The sequence below is a fragment of the Copidosoma floridanum genome, unplaced genomic scaffold (assembly GCF_036245765.1).
Source record: "Copidosoma floridanum isolate Cflo_tuat_1 unplaced genomic scaffold, Cflo_Japanese_pri ptg000004l, whole genome shotgun sequence".
Classification (NCBI taxonomy): domain Eukaryota; kingdom Metazoa; phylum Arthropoda; class Insecta; order Hymenoptera; family Encyrtidae; genus Copidosoma; species Copidosoma floridanum.
Window position 1 is genome coordinate 15,030,395 of NW_028321881.1, and position 14,733 is coordinate 15,045,127.

The 14,733-nt window shown below is 31.1% G+C and overlaps 1 protein-coding gene across 1 annotated transcript in view; it reads right to left on the reverse strand.

The window, feature by feature from the left end:
• Nucleotides 1–1,141: 1,141 nt before the first annotated feature.
• The window catches only part of Apoltp (Apolipoprotein lipid transfer particle), a 2,496,658-nt gene continuing 2,483,066 nt past the window's right edge, over nucleotides 1,142–14,733 (reverse strand). Inside the window, exon 36 of the mRNA XM_089596186.1 lies at nucleotides 1,142–1,366. Coding sequence (XP_089452312.1) covers nucleotides 1,286–1,366 — 81 coding nt within the window. The 3' untranslated portion in view covers nucleotides 1,142–1,285. The remainder of the gene's footprint in view (nucleotides 1,367–14,733) is intronic.

A 14,733-nucleotide genomic window follows, 5' to 3' on the forward strand; every position in this document is an offset into this window, starting at 1 on the left:
CAAGAGGGCCGAGAAAATGTTAATGTTGAACCTCGCTCTGGGCAACCCAGCACGTCAAACACCGACGAAAATGTTCAGAAAGTGAAAAAAATGGTGCTAAAAGATTGTCGAATCACGATTAGAGAAATAGCTGATGATCTTGACATATCGTTTGGCTCATGCCAATCAATTTTGACGGATGTTTTGGGTATGAGACGTGTATCCGCGAACACCATGATAATGCACCTGCGCACAAGTCATTATTAGTTAGTTTTTTGGCCAAAAACAGTACTTCCATCATGCCTCTGCCACCATATTCACCAGACTTGGCCCCCAACGACTTTTTTCTCTTCCCAAAATTTAAAAATCCCATGAAAGGACGAAGATTTGCCACGATTGAGGAGATTAAGGCTACATCGCTGGAGGAGCTCAAAGCAATATCCAAAATAGCATTTCAGAAGTGTTTTGACGACTGGAAAAAGCGTTGGCACAAGTGCATTATATCTGAGGGGGATTATTTTGAAGGGAATAACATAGTTTTAGATGAATAAATAAATATTTTTTTATAAAAATGAAAAGTCACCTTACTTTTTGATCACACCTCGTATACTACTGACAAAAACTTAACGTTGATCTACATGGATAACGATTAATGTGGTTCTCAGTATAAAGAGGGAATACATGATGTTTGTAAATTAATTATTCATCGCTTTTGTTATTCTTATTACTGAGGGAATTATTTAACAAGTAAGTTACTGATTAAATTTTTAATGATGAATGATTGGCTTAAAAGCCTCACATTTTGTATTACACTGTTTAAGATTTAGAACCATAAAAAACTACAGTTACAATATAAATAGAGAAAAAATAAAAATGTATTTTTGACGTGATGCTTATAGAGAAAATGAGGTTTAAATATGCAAAATCCCAAATTGTAATAAGAAATTTATGCTTGAGGCCTGTGATGACAAACTTATTTACACTTATAACTGTACAAAAAGTTACAACACGCTTTTTTAAAACAACATTAAGAATGTAATTATCTCAGTTACTTTCAAGAATATAATCTAGTTCAACTTTTGCTGACAATTTTAAATTTATTTACAAAAATTTTTTCTGCGTAACATGGAGATATTTATCTGGTTAATAAACACACCATGATAAGGAATCCAACATCAGAGCCTGTTTATTGGCTGCCAATGTAACTTACAATTGGTATCTTGTAGAAAAAAATTTTGAACTGATGTCATGACTGATTGTTAAAAAGTTATAACTATGAAGAAATGAACGTCACTGTAAAAAATATTTAGTCTTCTTCCGCATAACTTTGATTATATTCTGTCTCGTACAAAGGAAAAATCACTTCATCATACTCGTCTAAAGTAGCCTAAAATCAGAAATTTTAATTATTACTTTTAATAAATGTATCAACGGTTGCTTTGGAGTCAAATTTATGAAGAATTAATTTAGTAAACTACAGAACAACGTCATAAGTAGTATTACATGAGCCTCATTGTTTGTTATCATGTAAGACATGTTGTATGGACTCAAGCAGCATAAATAAACTAATGAAAAATGCTTAGTAGTTCTACTTTCTAGATGGTAGAAATATACGAATAAATGTTTTATTAATTTTTACAACTGATGTGCATTAAATGAAAAAAAAGTACGATGAGTAAATTAAAAACAATATTTGTCACCAAAAAATTTGTTATTATTTTTTTATAATAGTAATCTTATCCTGTACTATTAACTAAACTGTATTTTATTTAAAAATTAGTTGAATAAATATAATGAATATAATGAATAAATATAAGTAATATTGATTGGACTTCAAATTGAAATAATATCGTTTTCTGCTTATGAAAAAATAAATAAACAGACCTTACGTTATTTGTTTTACTTATTGAAAAAAAAATTTTCTGAAAACTCCACCATCTGCTGTACCATGCTCTCTCTCTACTTCACCTATCTATTCGCATAAGCTGCACCAAAAAAGTGGCATTTGGCATTTTCTTATCGCCTCTGAGAAGGAATGACTCTAAAGGAGTCTTACCAGCGTGCAATACACCCAATATATATATATATATATATATATATATATATATATATATATATATATATATATATATATATTAAATTGTTCTCGATAACTTTTTTCTATGAGAAACCTGGCACTGCAAACACTCTAGTTTGTAAACACATTCTAAAAGGATGACAAACTTTGGATGATATTTTAGGTCAAGTAAAAAGGAAATCTCGCATCCCACCAGGCTTTGGGAGCTTCTTGACTCCTGTACTTCAACAGGCAGACTCATGCCACTTCTGCCGTGTACAAACAACATCTACAAATGAGCCCTTCTTACTTCTTAATTTGCTTTCTTAATATTTATAGTAATAGTACAGTGAAGATATGAATATTTTAATTTTTATTGATAAGTTCGTCCATATTAATTACAAGATAAGCAATTATAATAGTTAGAACGAGGCAACATAATAGTCATAGAATTTTTATTTTGTTTAATTCAATACTGAATAACAGTTTTTGCATTGCCACCTCTTATATTATTCATGAATCTTGCCGTGACAAAATTTGTGTATAATGATGTACATGATATCCTAAAAGATATCCTTCATTAAATCTAATAGGATGTCATGTAAGATTTCTTGCACCATAGCCTACACGATATAAAGCAAAATTTTCTGCAATTAGAACATAAAGACATACAAGGTATAACCCATAAATAAAAAAATTTATTTAGTATGAAAGGAGTAGCAGCATTTAATATGAATGAAAATTTTAAAAATCATTCCATACCTTTATTGAGGGGATTGGGCCTTGGTCCAGGAGATCAATAGATAAGTGTATTACCCGCTTAGTCAGGGTGAATCAGACTTTCGAGAAATAAATCACATCCTTATGAGGTACATGCTTATTTTATTCAAATGCTTATTTTCCCATTTCGTGTATAGTATTAACCCCCTTCAACATAATTTCGATAAAAATTACTATTTTTTGAAAATAAAACTACTTTAAGCTTAGATTTAGAGCATGATTGTATTTTAATAAAAATCTAAAAATACCAATATTTCGACATCCTCCAAATGTTTTCTCTAACGCAGGAGCGTGTTATCATTCATTAACCATAATTAAATCTTGTATAATTTCTATTACAAAATTGTAGGTTAGTTTTTCAGTTCTAATACTTCAATATGGGTATCGAGGAGGTAATAAAAAATATTCAGATTTCATGTTTGTAACCTTTGGCTTCGCTTCGGGTAACAATAGACACAAAATATTGATAATTATTTACTTAAGTGCCCTAGATGTGTAATAAATAATTTTTACTAACTTTCAGAGTATTCGGATACATTAAATGAATTTTTAATGTATTAGTTCGCACATGGAATTAAATAAGAAATAGTGATAACACCTACAATGTATAGATTTTAAGTACGTCACACAGTATTTTTGCAGCAAGATAAAAATAAACATACTATGAAGCGAAAAAAAATTTAATGATCAAGTCGTCAATACTAATTGTAAATAAAAGAACTTCTTTATAAAATATGCATCATTAGAAAATATTGTTAATAAGTATGCTAAGGGCACTTGATCTGTCTAGTATTACAAATTGGTAAGATGTCTCGAGTAATACAGTCCTATGTGAATAACTAAGGACAACATTTGGCATGGATACGCACAACAAGCATTCAAAGCGTTTAAGTCCGGATACTGTATGATACGTCTTATTGATTTGTGATGCGGTGAACATAGACCCTTTCTGACTAATCAGAGAGCTTTATGAGCCCTATCAGTGTTTACACAGTATATTCGCACGTTCTTACGATATACTTAAATAATTAAGCCCCTGGCATGCTCTCAGGACAAAACATACTTTTCTTTCTATAGCATGGAAACACACCTCGCTATAATTAAGTACTAGAATACCAGCGTGAATTGAATTATATACGCAGATGTCTGGAGAGATACAAAAGAAATACAAGTTGTAGGTTAAGACACCATGTAGACGAAGCAGCAAAACAATAGATTAGCGTTAGTACAATAGTGCAGCAGAGCAGTATATATGTTAGTTAAAAGTAGGAAATAACGTCTCACTCTGTTACGTGAAACCATGGGGTATTTTCGAACTTTCTGTCAGGGTATGATGAAAAAAATTTTTGCTATAACAATCAATGGTGTCATCCAAGGAACTTATTCCGTTGTTAAATGAACAAAAAAGCATAGGTATGGACAGAGAGGCTGATGGCGTAAAATTTAAATCCAAAATCTATTTTTTTATTTTTTTTAAAACTTCACGTACCCATAACAGTTTTTATTGAAAAATATAAAATACTTTGAGGAAGATAAGGTTTTTCATAAGAACCAAGGGCACTGTCATTCTATCTTATGTGCTGACGAAGGTGAGTTAAAAATAGTCAATGATATATTCAAGAACCACAGTTTTAAGTAAGGTATGCAAATTTAAGAATGACTCTTTTAAAATATTTGTCATAAAAAATATGTTATACAATTGCGTATAGTGCGTCTTGCAAATCTATCGTATTAGATAAATAAAATTAACGATGCATTGATGGATGTAATTTAACTAATTTTAAAACATCAGTATCCTTTTTTTCTTTATTCGTATAGTTCTTTATACTCATAATTTTTATTTTTTGTATGATTCTTATGATGTCCCAGATAAAATAATAATGAGTTCCATGATCGTACTCTTGACATTGCTACACAAAGTTGCCCATGGTTAAATACGTCTTTCCGAAGATCAATGCCTTTTTTATGAAACATTGTTACTGAGATTTATTAACAGTTATTGCAAAATCTCATTTCCTGGAAAACTGTCTTCTTTTAAATGTACAAGGATAATCATTCTCACAATAGATATTAATATGAGTTAAAAACAATATTCTTATTCTCATCGCCTATAAGTATTTTTCATTTGAGTAAATGATGTACAAAATCAATTATATGCAGCCTTAGTCCATCACACAAACCCTTATTATAACTTATATTTCTTATAAGCATAACAATACAGTTAGTTCTAAAGCGCAACTTGTATGGAGGTAAGCATCCTCTATAAGTCCTAATGCTAAGCATCTTGCTGTATAGAAAAAATAAAGAACACTATCAACTGTTCTCAAATCATTGTAACTTTTTGCACCTTTGATATGGAATAATAGCAACCTCAAGTTATATAGATCGGTTTGTGCTGAGCTCATTGAATATATACGACCAATACAGTTAAAATTTTTTTCTAGGATTTCATAAAGATGTGCTTGCATTATTACGCTTTCTTTTTTAAGAAGTGAATTGGATTAGAATTGTAGCATACAACTATTGCTTTTGTAGAGTTACTACTCAATTAAAAATACTCTAGTAACATAGTATTTGAAATATTCAAGCTATCCTCATCTCTAACAGTGAGTTTTTGAGATTTTCCAAAATTAAAATACTTTGTTAATTTGGTTAGTGAATTGCTAATCTTGTGGTAACGTAACTTTTATCGTGTGATGGCTTATTCAATATATGATAGCAAACTTTTACGGGACCAACGTATGGAGTTTCTATAAAATTTAGAACTTCATGGTAATTAATCATTATGCCTTCTTATGATCCTCCTATCGTCACCTTGCATAATCATGTTCCTCATAGATATTTTTATATAAATATTAAATATAAGAAGTACTTGAAAGTGACTCAACATTTATATGACAATTAAATATTTCAATAAGCTTATGCTTATAGTGCAACCATTTCATTATCAACGGTATAATTATTAGGTTGCTTATAAGTCTTACCAGTATATCCTTTTTTACCTGTAGTCGTATTTTCATTAAATTGTTAAGAAACTCTTTCTAAAGATTTACCGTTTACTATACACCAATCAGCACATGGTCCATGTATAATGTGTTTCATTACAATTTTATGTAAACGACTATTTACAGTTTCATCAGGAGTCTCAGCTAACATATATTTATCAATGATTAGCCTAAGTGGCAGAGTAAGTGGGATGGTTGTGACGAGGGATAACCAAGATTTTTATTGAAAGTAGTTCAAAACAACGTACCTAACAATAATTAGGTGTTTCCTTGTGATTTTATGAAGAGCAATCTTAGTGAAAACCTGATAACTAAACAAATTAATGAAAAATCATTGCTTTAGGCATATTTTCATGTATAACTTAAAAAGAAGCTTTTAAGAAAAATATGCAACGTAGCTTTTTTTGTTTCTCTTTAAATTCCCAACGTGATAACATTTTTTTGATCCAACAAATTTTGATTATTCATTTAAGAATTAAAAAATACTGCATAAAAACATACTTTGACTTCAACGGACTAAAAAACAGAACGGAAATTATTTCTCATTGTTATAAATTTAAAATATTATAGTTTAAGTTAAACAGAATATACACAAAAAATTTTGATGCAATCAGTACCTACAGTAGATTCTAAACAATGTAATTTGCAAGTAAGGATTATTTAAAAAAAAAACTTAATGTCAGTGCTACAAATTTGACCTGACATCGGCTCTAATTTTTTAGATATAGTCTGAGACCCTAATACCATACTGTTAGAACCCATACTGTTTAAATAAAATTGTCAATCATGAACTTGTCATTTTTTTATACAGTTGCAATGACTAGTGCCAGCCTGAGAGCCCGTGCAAAAAATTGTGTCGTTGCTTTAAATCTGACGTTATGGAATAAAATATATTTTCTCAGTTTTTACTGTATGGATTTACATGTTTTTGTTTTTAAATTCAAGGTACCACAATGAAAGGTGACCAACAACGATAATGAAAATATATTAAAAATTTTTTTAACAATAGTTGTTTAAAAAAATTTAGACAAGTTTTATAAATTACTGCAATAAATTTTTTTCTTGTCATTTAGTATATAATTAAAAAAAAAAAATTAACAACGTTCCTATGATTTTTTCTTGGTACACAAAAAATCATATTTTAAGTTACACTAAAATGATACTAAACTATTCACTCTGCTTGTATTCTTTTTATTTGAAGATCGTCATCTTCGTCTTTTTTGTTCTTCTTCAACATCCATCTCTACCTCATCCAAATCTTTAGTTCATTCCTCATAAATCACACTCATTTCTGGAAATGTATTTACAAATTTTTTTTTAACGACCATGTTATGCATATGTTAAGTGAAAGATGTTATTAAATAATACGCATTAATTATAATAAAAACCGATCCACCCAATTCTAGAACCAAAGCATACATTGACGTCGGTATACACTTGCACATATATATATACATAAGTATATGCACACACACACATACACACACACGCACACACACACATAAATATATATATATATATATATATATATATATATATATATATATATATATATATGTGTGTGTGTGTGTGTGTGTGTGTGTGTGTGTGTGTGTGTGTGTGTGTGTGTGTGTGTGTATGCATAGTGACTTATGCGGACAATTACGTATATGTAAGGGTTATTATGAGGACAAAAATGGAATTATGTGGACGTCTGCATAATTCCACCATGTTATTAATATACATGTTAAAAACACGTAAAGTCCGCATAAGTCACTTTTTATAAACACACACACACACACACACACACACACACACACACACACACACACACACACACACACACACATATATATATATATATATATATATATATATATATATATTCTATTGTACTGCAGTTTTTCAGTACAAGACGTAGGGGTAATTGTTTTTCCAGTGACTAATATTGTGATAAGAAAAACACTGAGAATTGGTGCATTGGCGTTATGTGAGGTCTGATGCTGGTGTATCAAAGCGGGTGTTCCAGCATAAATGGTGATCATACTCATTTACGTAGCTGAGCTTATGCTATGAAAGCTTAGTTGTTTGGTAGACTATGAGGCTTGCAAAGTAGCTTAGACTGAGCAGACTAATAAAGTAGCGTTATTCTTGGTGCCAGATTCAACGGGTCGAGATCTCTGCATGTTTCTTGAAGTACGCTAAAACCATATGTTGACTTTCTATTTTCTTGAATGAAAAATATTGTGTTTCTGCTGCAGTTGAGCCTGAGACTATAGTGGCATTTTTTTATAGTTACTACAAAGGCTCATACCTGTTTGCGTCTTCTTCGAAGGCTTGTTGGAAGATGCAAGAGCCTGCTACGTGACCAATACTAACGAGTTTTGGAGTTAGCTTATCCCTTAGGTATTGGTAACTATAGGCCTCACAGATAAGTAGTTTGGACAGCTGTGCCCCAGTTACCTGCATCAGACTCATCAGCATTTCCTTAAGTCTAGCAGATTGTGTGCCTAACATCTTTATTTCTTATATTTTCTTCTGTGCTTTTTCTGAAGTTCTGTAGTTTGAGTGTGTCAAAAGCCACTATGTGTTTCTCCCCATCTAGAAGAAGTTTTCTTGGTTATGGGTGAGGCATCTGTCAGTCAGTGATAGTGACGGACTCAGTAGCTCGTGAGTATCTACCTACATTGACAGTAATTTTTTTACAGAAGGTTCCACGTCAATCCCTAAATTGCTAATTGGTGCCTCTTAAGGTGGGTGACTTTAAATGTTGTGGAAGAGTTGGGGTGTAGCTAAAGTCGTCAAAGTCGTCTCCAGGGGATATAGGATTGACTATTGAAGTCAAACAGCAACAAGAGTATTGTGCCAAAGGCTTTGAGGCCTAGTTAGATAGCTACTCTCTGGTAGCATGTAAGCTGTTAGTAGAACTGCTAAGTGACTAAGCAGTAATATGCAGCAAGTAATTTTGATTTAATAAGCGTTTATTAATGCCTAGGCCAAAGAAAATAGGAAAATTATAATATAATCAATTAATTAAATTGTGTTTAATAATAATATAGATTAATAATGAAGAAATAATACAAAAAAGAATAATTCTTAGCAGATTTACATGAAACAGTAAAACAAATTAGAAAAATATTTATCGTATAGCAGTAATATTGATAATAAAATAACGTAAGGTACAAATGATAACTAAAAAAATGTAGGTGGAAATAAAAATACAAATATTAACGCAATGGACTATTAAAGTAATAAATGTCGTAGAGCTAATGAAGTGTGTAAGTCTGTAGAGTATCCATAAGGTGTTTATAAAAGGTTGATTTAACAGCATTAAGTGTTTGTAGGAAACAAAAGGCTGGGGAAACGCTTAACAGTTGCCCAAAACCTAGATGCAGAAGAAATTGACACAAGTGGACGTTAAAGCAAATGGTATGAGAACCTTGCTGTAGTTATAACGTTAAGAGCGACGTACTCCGTTGTCAGTGTGAGGTAAAGAGTTATAGAAATACTTAGGTCTTTGTAAAAGGAGTAATTTGTCAGTCAGATTTCCCAGAAAGTAGTCCCTTCGACTATCTAATGTAAGCCAAGACAGACGTTCATAGTAAGGACGTAGGGACATATCATGGCTGAGCTAGAAGATAAATCAAATGAGCAGATCAAATAAACGTTGTTGCACGATTTTAGAATACTAAAAGAGATTCCAAAAGACCAAATAGAAATAGTTAAAGTGAAGCGAGGCCAGAGTGCTAACAAGTTTAACTTTTATACGGGAATGTAACGTATTGATGGAATACGGATGGTAGATGCGAGCAACAGAAGAACAGAAATCAATAAGCACAGAAAGGTCGAAGTTATGTCAAAATTAAAGAGATTTACATTTTACAAGGCCGTAATACTAGAGAGTGTGCCAACAACCGTTTTTTTCTTAGGATGTTGAGAGTCAATTAAATTTTCTTTCCTTTAGATTTTACAGACCGTCAGAGCAGGTGATACTCGATAAGAGTTGGAGGGTTACCTGACCATACCACATGCTTGTACGTTAAATTATTGTACCTCATTTTAGTTTCAAGTTCTGCAGTTAAGCATGAAGCAGGATGAAAATGGATCGAGTAGAAACATAATGGTGTGAAACGATTGAGCGTATCTATTGCGATACTTCGATAGGCTAACACAGCTTGGTTGACATTATAGTCAGTGTATAAGGTTTTCAAAGCAGAACTTATAAGTTTAGGAAGATTGTAATGTGCAAGTATAACTGGAAAACTTTCTACAACTATGACAAGTGACAGTCAGTGTACGAAAGATGTGCCCTGGGAGAAATCTGCGATGAGGTGGTTGTGGACATTTGTAAAGGGGCTAAGTTATGTTGTGAATGATTTAATAAGTTCACATAAGTCAGTCAGAATAAGATCAATTCAAGTGTGAGAAGTAGCTGAGTGGTAAGTAGCTTCAGAGAGAGCTATGTGTAAAGAGTAATCGGACTTAAGGAGAAGTAGATGGGTGCCATAAAAATCAATGCCTAGTTTTTTACTGTTCAAGTCACATAGGATGACAAGATGTTTAAGTTAATGTAGATATTTTTGTATGGATAGTAAGATCTCATTAGGAACATATGAATCAAATAAATTTATTAAAAAGGAAAGGCACGTTTTTGCATGATTATATATCTTTGTTTAAAAGACTAAAAGAAAAAAGTCACCAACAAAACAAGATTTTTATAGTAGCTTATACGAAGCTCATATTACTGATGAAGAGTATGAGCATCTAAAAGTATCTGGAATACTTTTAACATTCCAACACTTGGGCAGCAACAAAAGTTTTCGAAAATTTTCAAAACAATCGTCTCGAAGCGTATGACTTAGACCCGACTCATGATTATACAACACCTGGTTTAACTTGGGATGCTAAGTTAAAGTATTAAAAGATTTGGAAATAGTTTTTAAATTATATTTCATTATGAAGTAATAATAATAATAACAATATTAATAATTGAAATAATAATAACACAATGATAATAATTCATTTAAGGTTAAACTTGATTTTTTAACTAATGTTGACCTGCTTATTGGGAGCAGTGTATGAGGTGGTATCAGTCAAAGTTGTAATCGCTATGTTAAAGCAAACAACGCATACTTGGAAGAAGGAAAATGCTACAAAATGGATAAAAAATATCTCATGTATTATGATGTCAATAATTTGTATGATTGGGCCATGACTCAACCATTGCCTTACGCTGGTTTTAAGTGGATTAAAAATATTAACACAACAGGTATTTTAAATGTAGAAGATGATTCTGAGATCGAATATATACTCGAAGTAGATTGCTTACCCCGAAGCTCTCCATAACGCACTCAAGGTTTGTCATTTTGTGCTGAGCACATGACACCTTCAGGATTCAAACAAAAAAAAATATTGAACAATCTGTACAAAAAAAACGATGTGCAATAATATAATACATTATTGAGCACTTACGCAAGCTGTGAGTCATGGTCTCCGTATAACAAAAATCTATAGAGCCATACAGTTTAATCAAAGTTCCTGGTTAAAAACGTACATAGACCTAAGCAGTCAAAAACGTCAAAATGCAAAAAATAACTGTGAGAAAATGTTGAATTACTGAATAATGTGGCGTATGGAAAAACAATGAAAAATGAGTGCAAGTGAATTGACGTTAAGCTTATCAACAAGTTGGCAGGAAGATTTGGGGCAGAATCATATATTGCACGTCCTAATTTTCATAGTTGTGATACATTTTATGAGCAGCTTGTTGCTATACAAATAATGCGCACTGATATTTTTATTAAAAAACCTATATGTATATATAGGATTAAGCGTCTTGAACTAGTCCAAAACACTTGTGTATCAATTTCATTATGATTTTATGAGAAATTAAATTTGGGATCAGTGCAAACTCTTGTATACTGACACTTTTAGTCTTGCATATGAAATAACAAATCAAAATATTTATAATATCATACGTGAGAATATCAGAGAATTTGACACATGGGACCATCTTATCAACAACGACTTTAATATACCTCGTGAAAACAGAAAAATTGTTGGTCTTATGAAAGATAAGTGCAATAGTAATGTTATTTTGGAATTTAAAGGATTGCAAAGTAAAATGTATAGCATAAATATATACGGAATTGTCTTGATCAGGTAAGCTCAATCTACACTCCAGCATAGGTCCAAGTAAAGTTGAAATTAATCAACAGACGCTAACATCACCTTTAAGTGAACCACTGAGTATAAAATCTAAATACAGTCACGGTAACATATTTTTCTAGAAAATATTTGTGCATATTTACACATCATACGTAATGTATGAATGCTTCATGCTAACTTTCATGTTTTTTTGTTTTGTTAAGGATAAATCTAGCAACACTCAACAAAATCGCTGACAGTAATTTTCTGCCAACAAAAAAACTTTTTGAACTGATGCCCGATCAAAACTACATGGTGTCAAAACTAAGAGAAGCTTATACTAAATTCGGACCTAAGATGATTGCAGAACTTGACGATGACTTTAAAATTTTTCTGCAGGCTAGAATGAGTTCAGCTCTGTTTAAAAATGAAAAATTCTATAATGAATTATTGGATGATGTAAATAAATTTTAATTGTTTATAGTATACAATGGAAAACACATCATATTTTCTTATGTATAATGTAAAAAAAGGAAAAAAATAAATGACAATTTTCTCTAAAGTTAGAGTATTTATTTAAAACATTATTTCTATGTAACATTTTCATTCTGACTTAATACATATTACAATCTTATAATTTTTTAACTTAAAGAAATTCAAAACATCTTAGTTATTTATTAGTCCAACTTGTAACTTCTGTCGAAAACCATTCATTTCACAAAAACTTGATTGCCACGTCTTTGAAGGACCTTTTTTATGAGGTACACATCAGGATGTTTTGTTTTCTGCAGTTCTTGCTCGTAGAAACCTACAGAAATAGGCTGATCTTCATATTCCTTAAGATGATACGTTGTTGGATTTATTGCTGTTACACACGTGATTGTAAATATTTTTGTCGATCAATTCAGTGTATAACCTTTCTAAAATGCTTGTTTTGTCTTGCTGACGAGTACTTTATCACCAATTTTAAAATTTGGCTTACTGCTATTTTTACATTTAAAAAAAACTTTTTTGAGACTTGAACTTCATTTTCATCAGTAACGTTTTTCGGTTTTATACCAGTTGTTCGATGTTTCCCAATGTTATACAATATAATAAACGTTTGTAACAAATTCAATCACTTATAATTGTCTTGCAAACTGAATTTTGTCCACATCAACTCTTTTAAAGTACGAAAGTAAGTAAGTTATACGTAAGTTTCATGATACAGCTTGAATAGATGGAAATTTTCTTTGTAAGCTGAATACAAAAATTTGAAAGCTATCTATTTCTTCTTCAAGCTTTTTAATTATTTCAATCAAGTAATCATAATTTACTGCATCTTGAGGCTGTTTTGGTATTCCACAGTATTTTGTTATTTAAGTCATAATGCCCATCTGTTGTAAGTTTATATCCAATACCAGGAGGACCTCGGATACCACCTTCGGTTTTACCTAGTTTTCGACCGAATACATCGACACTCATTTTGATACTAAAGCAAAAATTGTGCGCATCAATATGTATATATATATATATATATATATCCTCCTTCACGAAGCTCTTCAATGATAGATAAAATTTTATTGTCAAGACTTGTATTCCCTGCTGACTTTTCAGCTGTTAATAAGCGAAAACGATCTACTAACTCATTAGGATCATCCAAAGGTATATAATCTACTTGTTGCGTTATTTGAGCAGTTTTATAACAAGGTAGCAACGAGCTGTCTTTTTTGCCAACCATGATATCGAACATTGGAGCGATAATTTTATTGAACTTATTACTATTATGGGTCCGTATGGTTCCGTTTTTCTTAAACCTTTTCGTATGAACATTTAAAGTTTGTAATATGGTGTAGTATTCCAAATCATCATGTACTACTAGAGATTCATTGGAATACTTTTTGATGAGTAGCTTCATTAATCCAGCTGTTATTGGATAATTTATATGGCTTATTTTGATGCGACTGTTTTTAAAGTCTATCCACAAATCACCAAGCTTGTATACCTCATTTTCTTTTCGTACTCCATACTTCAAATCTTATTAATCTTTCTGATTCTGATCAAGTATTTAAAAATAAAAATTATTCGATAGATTCATATTGATTTGCACTAAATAAACAGATTGATTTTGAATAGTATCATTTAAATCTATATCATTATCACTTTCACTAATGGCAGTCTTGAATGTTATATCACTTTCACTGATATTTTCTCTATTTTTTTGATGCTTTTTTTTTATCAACTTTATAATTTTCTTCACCGTTTCTACTATAAGAATAATGATGAGCAACATAATTATTACTATTGTTTTTTTGTTTCTTTGTTTTGCCAACAATTTCCATTAGAGGATAAATCTGGTCTGAAAAACTCTGTCGATACATATTTAACCAACAAAAAATCTTTTCCTAAAAATGAGGTTATAAAAGGATGAAAAAACAAAAAAATTAAATATCATTACTGAGAAAGATGGAGTATTTTGTGGATATGCAAGGTTTCAAGAAACTGGGTAGTAATTATGTGTTAAAAAAATTGACTATGTTTCCGCTCAATACTAACGATGCAGAAGCACAAGTATTTTTTTTAAAGCACCCTTCACCTGGCGAAAATAACCACAAAAGTATAAACATGAAAATTTACACCTTGAACTTTGCTATCACGGACTTACCTGGGACTCAGGAAAAATTGGATGTACGGAGATAGGAAATTTTTTTACGGGAGAATCTTGAAAATGCTATAAAGATACATGTTATAAGAGATTTTATAAAAAGTGGGTTAAAAAACTTGGCTTTACGGTCACTGATATGACAG